General features: G+C 37.5%; 1 protein-coding gene across 1 annotated transcript in view; it reads left to right on the top strand.

Moving 5' to 3' along the window:
• Nucleotides 1–384: 384 nt before the first annotated feature.
• The window catches only part of UBE2L3 (ubiquitin-conjugating enzyme E2L 3), an 8,593-nt gene continuing 3,127 nt past the window's right edge, over nt 385–5,850 (top strand). The window contains exons 1-2 of the mRNA XM_009888131.1: nt 385–477; nt 4,441–4,627. Of these exons, the coding sequence (XP_009886433.1) occupies nt 409–477; nt 4,441–4,627 (256 nt within the window). The 5' untranslated portion in view covers nt 385–408. The remainder of the gene's footprint in view (nt 478–4,440; nt 4,628–5,850) is intronic.

Below are 5,850 nucleotides of genomic sequence, written 5' to 3'. Positions count from 1 at the left end.
ATGCACTTTATTTCTGTGCTTCGCAGAGTTACCAGTTGTCTGTTACCAAAGGCACTGATTTGCATTTGAGATATAAAAACATTTTTAAATGCACTTTTTTAATACTTCTACTTCATTGTTTCTGTAACAATGTTAATAATAAGGCATTTTTCTCTTTTCCTGACATATTAAAAAAAAAAAAAGGGTTGTTTTAGTACCTTGTCTCCAGGAATTTTACTTCTTACAGGTGCAGAATTTTCTTTCTTATTTGTGTGGGTTGTCACCACTAAAACCTCAAGCTTCTTTAATGTTCAAGAAACCCACGCTGACCTTGAAGTGTTTTGAAAAATAAACACGAGCATCTTAATACTGTTATTAACTTACACTTTGCTTGCTTTTCAGGAGCTTGAAGAAATCCGCAAATGTGGAATGAAAAACTTCCGTAATATCCAGGTTGATGAAGCGAATTTATTGACCTGGCAAGGGCTTATTGTTCCTGTGAGTATAGACTACTCCTTATTCTAATGAGCTTTAAAATAGAATGAGGATCGTTTGTAACTCATAAATCCACAGTTTGTAGTGCTGCTGGTGACCATTAGATAATTTTTGCACCCTGACAAGAATCTCTCTTATTATGATAAAACCTGGCTTTCAGAGTTGTGAGTTTGTGCAGAAGCTAGTTGTTTATAAATGTATCGTAAGTTTATAGATTATATTGCAGCATCTTAAACATACTCTGGGCCATGAAGTGTGGTCCTGGGGCTTAGTTCTTGTCTGTCTTCAGACATTTTGTGTAATCTTTGGAAAATAGTGTAATCTTCCTGTCTCATTTTATTTGAGTGTCTTCCGTGTTTTGTTTTATCAAAGTCTGATCATTTTAGTAGGTGGTTTTGGTAACTGAAGAAAAATCCATATGTAATTGAAAGGCATTCTAGACTTTTCTGATCAATACCTGCCTGGATGCTTCATAACTGTAGGCCTGGTCCAACACCAGGCTGCAGCTCCTGAGAGCTGTGCACCCGGTGATGGCACTGGGTTGCTTGGAAGAGGTGTTGGAAGGCAGAAGCAAAGGAAGTTTGTAGTTTATTACATTAAGCTTAAAGTACAAAGTCTACATCATTGTAGAAAAAGAGAACTGAGGTATGAAATATTTTGTTTACTTCTTAATAGATCTATTTTTTTAAATCAACCAGATTTATTTCTAGGATAACATTGAGTATTGGAAGAAGTTTGCAAGGAAAAGGTTTGGATTTTTAGAAAGTGAGCTCTTTAAAAGAAAGTTTGGGCATTAATTAATGCCCCAAAAAAACCCTTCAAATTTTCAAGAGCCCTACAATCTTTTATGAGAATGTTTAATAGAAGTAGATAACCACTGTATTATTCAAATAGAGAGGGATTTGTTACGAAGGGGAAAGCAGGAAATCGAGTATGTTGAATTCCGTGGTTGAAGTCACTCGGATTTTCACCTCCTTTATTTTCCACTGGCTGCCGTGGCCCACGCTCCCTTCCTTATGTGAGCTACTTTTAAGTCTGCAGCAAGAGAGGCTGTGCCAGTAGGGCATCAGTTCTGCTTGTCCTTGGGTGCTACCTAGAAGGTCCCCTGACCAGTGGAAATCTGTCTCTGTTATACGACTTTGAAACATCTCTTTAGCAGTGCCTCTGCTTTGTCAGTGGGAGGCCATTCCCGAATTCAGGTCATACAGGCTGAGATAATGGCTAGGCCTTTGCACTTCAGCTACTGTAGAATACGTTTAGTTTACTCTGTTTACTGATATTCCTGCAAGTAATTCCTTTAAGTGGTTGAGGCTGCTCTTGCAAATAAAGCACGCAGGATTTTACATTAAAATTTGACAGAGCTGAGAAACAATACGCCTTCGGCGTATCAGCCACTCTGATATTTGTGGTTCACGTGTAACAGTTTACTGCTTTGATAATACTTTGAAGCAGTATGAGGTTGGTAAATATGACTAATAAAGCAAACCACCAAAATACTTGTTTATTCCTGTTAAAATTAGCAATATGTGGTGTACAGCATCTATTTTTACCAGTTTCTGATCGCCAGAGTGTGTGTTTTGCAAAGGGTCACAACATCACAAGTGTTTAAACCTTGATGCAGTGAACCGTGCTTCACACCTGCCTTTGGGGTTATAGTACGCCCTGATACAAGGGGAATAGCCTTAAATTCACTGCTGGTATAGTTAAGAGGGAATTTTGTTATGAAATTATACTTCTATGGTAATTAATAAAGTGTTGTGTAGTACGTATGCAAAGAGTAGTATAATTTATTGTTTTGAGGATACTCTCTAGAAGATGCTGTAGTCTTAGCATAATGTTTTTAACTATTGCAATGCTGGAGATGATGGCTTAAAATGTAATATAAAAGCTGGTTGCAAGTTTGGGTTTGGTTTTTTTTTGCTGAGTTTTTGCTTCTGAAGTTTTACATGCTGTTTCCATTTTAGAAAATGTTCTTGCTTAGGGCTTAAAGCCATATTAATCATACTTGAGTAGGACTTACCAGGTACGGATTATTGAACTCTCTAACAGCATTATTTTGGCCAGCTGCTTAATGAAGGTGTTAATGATACGAAGGTTAATATTTTTAACAGTGTTCATACAGATTAACTGTGAAAGCTACTGCTTTAAAAGTTTTTGTTGTATGTAGGATACTTTGCTCTTCAGAATAATTGTTACTTTTTAAGGGTGTTTGCTCAATGGAGAAGCAAACTGAAGACAGCTTGTCAACTTTTTTCCTGTTCTAAATTGTAGAATAAGGTAGTTTATGTACTGTGTGTTGAAAAGGTACACTATTGGCTTGATTTCAACATCAAAGCGAGACTATCTACCCCAGGCTCCTTGTTCTTGTAAGAGGCGCTGTTGGTGTACCATGAATTTCATTTCACTTAATCAAATCTGCTTGCTATGGACAAATTTGCAGAGCAAAAATACTCCAGGTGAATGAGAGTCGTATTTGTCGCTTGTGTTTCAGTATTTGTAATTCTGCTTCTCTCCCTTATCAGTGTCAAAAAACATATAACAAATAATTGGGAATTGATTACTTGAATGTTCTGTGTTTTATTTATTTAAAACATAAGCAACACTTTACATACATTTTTGGTTCAATTTATTGGGGAGTTATAGTGAAGAACTGTTCTGACTGAGAGTCAAGCAGAAGATGAACATTTTTAAGCCAGGTCAGTTCCCGTATCAGTTCACTGAACATCCTCACAAATTGCAGCATGTGACAGAGGCAAGAACAAGTGAGCCATGGGGGGAGAGGGAACCAACTGCTTAAGTTGTCACCACCACCAAAAGTTATTTGTTAAACTTTCACAGTTTTTAGGATTGCTTGGATAAAAAGTGATTTTTAAAGTAATTCTAGTTACCTTTTCCCTTGACTGCAGAAATTGTGCTGTGTTTCTTAGAAACACACAACCAGACTTCTCCATATGGATTAAACTAAAATTAAATGCTTTCTGTTGAATAATATTTTAATAGAACACTGCCCACCCCCAAATATTGGTAAACCTTCTTTAACTTCTGGAGTGGGTTTGATTGCAGGGAGTGGTCTGGTTGCTAATGAAGAATGTGAGTGACTATACTTTACACCAACTGGAAACTCTCATCCTTTGATTCTTGTTCCCAGAGTGTCTGGAAAGGCTTCATGCCACAGTTACTGTTTTCAGTGCAGAACGTTATTTTCTTAAGCTTTAAATGTAGCAATGGTTTATTTTTCTTCCGCTTTTCTTCTGCAGTTAGTATTTGAAGCACTATCAATAGTCTATCATGTTTCCTAAAGGAGATTCTGGGCATTGTTTCTTCTGTTTCAGCATGAAAAACTACTTTGCTTACTTCATGGTTCTCTCATCATGCTCCTTCAAAAATGATCTGATAAGAGTGGGTGCTAAAACTGCATACAAATTCAGAATGTTCTCATCAGCAGACGCAGTGAATATCTATCTTTAGTACCAATGAATGCTCAGCAGATTTTTGTGTAGTCAGCACAAAAACGTTCTCAGAACCTACAGGGAAATCTGACGAATCAAATTGTTTTGCTGTTCGTACCGCCATGTTGTGAGACACGTAAAATAACTAGGTTTAGAGAAACCAATTTTCCTTGTCAGGCTTCCTGTTTGTGTCGCAGAAAGGGTTTACAATGTTTTTTGAACTACAAAGTTGAGAATAAAGCTACTTATTAGATCGGACCTTGAGTTTGGAGTAAATGGGATTGGATGCTTTCTTAACAATAGAAACATCAGCCAACTTCAGAACAATGGTAATCTGCTTTTCCAGGGTGAACACAAAGAGGTTTGATGTTTCCTGACACATAGACATGGCAGTATGTGTCGGAAGAAGGTGCCTTTAAAAGAGGTCATTTGATACATCAAAGTCTGGAGCGTGCTTTTTCTTAATTGCATCCATTAGACTATGCCCAATTCTTGACATTCTGCCTTCTTGTTGCAGGACAATCCTCCGTATGATAAAGGAGCCTTCAGAATCGAAATCAACTTCCCAGCAGAATATCCATTCAAACCTCCTAAGATTACATTTAAAACAAAGATCTATCACCCTAACATCGATGAAAAGGGGCAGGTTTGTCTGCCAGTAATTAGTGCTGAAAACTGGAAGCCAGCAACCAAAACTGACCAAGGTAGGACTCCATGTGGAGAAAGAACTGGGTATCGAGAAGCTCTGTACTGTGTTTCAATGTAAAGCTAACAGCGTTTCACCTTGCCAGCTGGTCACTGGTGTGGTATATTCGTCACTCTTATGGTATATTCGTTGTCGTAAAGTTTGTGTCATGAATCACGTGCTGTGAGCACAGTGTGCAACTCTTTTGGAATCTCATTTTGTTATTAGAAGGTAAGGTAATGACACTGACGCGTGGCATTCCCACCTCCAGGAAACCACAAAACCCTTAGTGACGGAAGAGTTTATTTAAGGTAGTGTCCTCGGCATACTTAAAAATTCTGGTGGTAGTTTGTGTGAGGGTTATTTTGAGTTTTCTTTTAGACAGTGACTTTATAATCCAGAGGTGTTTAGTACCTTTCTGGATGTTTGAAAGAAAGGGTCTAAAACCTCAAGGCTTTCTGTATTTTACAGTCTCTGCAGTGTGGTTCAGTGATTTGAACATACGGTTTGAAGCATCTACAGAGTAATAAACAAAACTTGAAATATTAACACAAATTAACTCTCACTTCTTAGAAGATCACTGTGGTGAGGCTTACTGTGTAGAGTGTCTTTGGATAAGAATTTAAATATTTTAAGGAAAATAGTTTCATCAGGTTCTGTGGTGGACTGTGTGATCCAAGTAGGTTTTTTTTCTGTTGTTGCTTCCATTAGTTGTTGGGGTGAGAACTTCATGTGTTCTGGCAGGTGATGATTAGTTTCATATTAACCACTTATTATTGTACATATAGAAAGAGCAAACATCCTTGCAAAAATTGCATATTTTTCAAGAATAATAATTCAATTGCATATTTTTCAAGAATAATAATTCAAATGAGTAGCAGTTTAGTCCAGTGCAAGAGTTTCAGTGACACTGAAGTGACTTTCTCCTACAGAGCAAGAATTTCATTCTTCCAAACTCCTCGTTAAGGTTGTTTTCACTTGAACTGTGTTCCTGATAGTAAACAAAGCTGTACTTAAGATTTCTTTTTTCTGTGTACTCCTGTACGCTAATAACACTACTTAGTTTGCATGATCTTGCCCCAAAGACAAAATAGAGAAATCCCTGTGGTTGTGTCTGAAAAGATCAAGTGGTTGAATGCTCGGGAAAGCGGAGGGGGCAGCAAAAAGAACCTGTGAAACTCACATAGGTCAGTGCAGTTCTTGTGATTTGTTGTTGTTTTATCCCAGATCATACAGGGCAGA

This window comes from Charadrius vociferus, unplaced genomic scaffold (assembly GCF_000708025.1).
Source record: "Charadrius vociferus isolate BGI_N301 unplaced genomic scaffold, ASM70802v2 scaffold326, whole genome shotgun sequence".
In the NCBI taxonomy this organism is placed as follows: Eukaryota; Metazoa; Chordata; class Aves; order Charadriiformes; family Charadriidae; genus Charadrius; species Charadrius vociferus.
The sequence above is the reverse complement of the archived record's forward strand: the minus strand, read 5'-3'. Positions and strand labels throughout refer to the sequence as shown.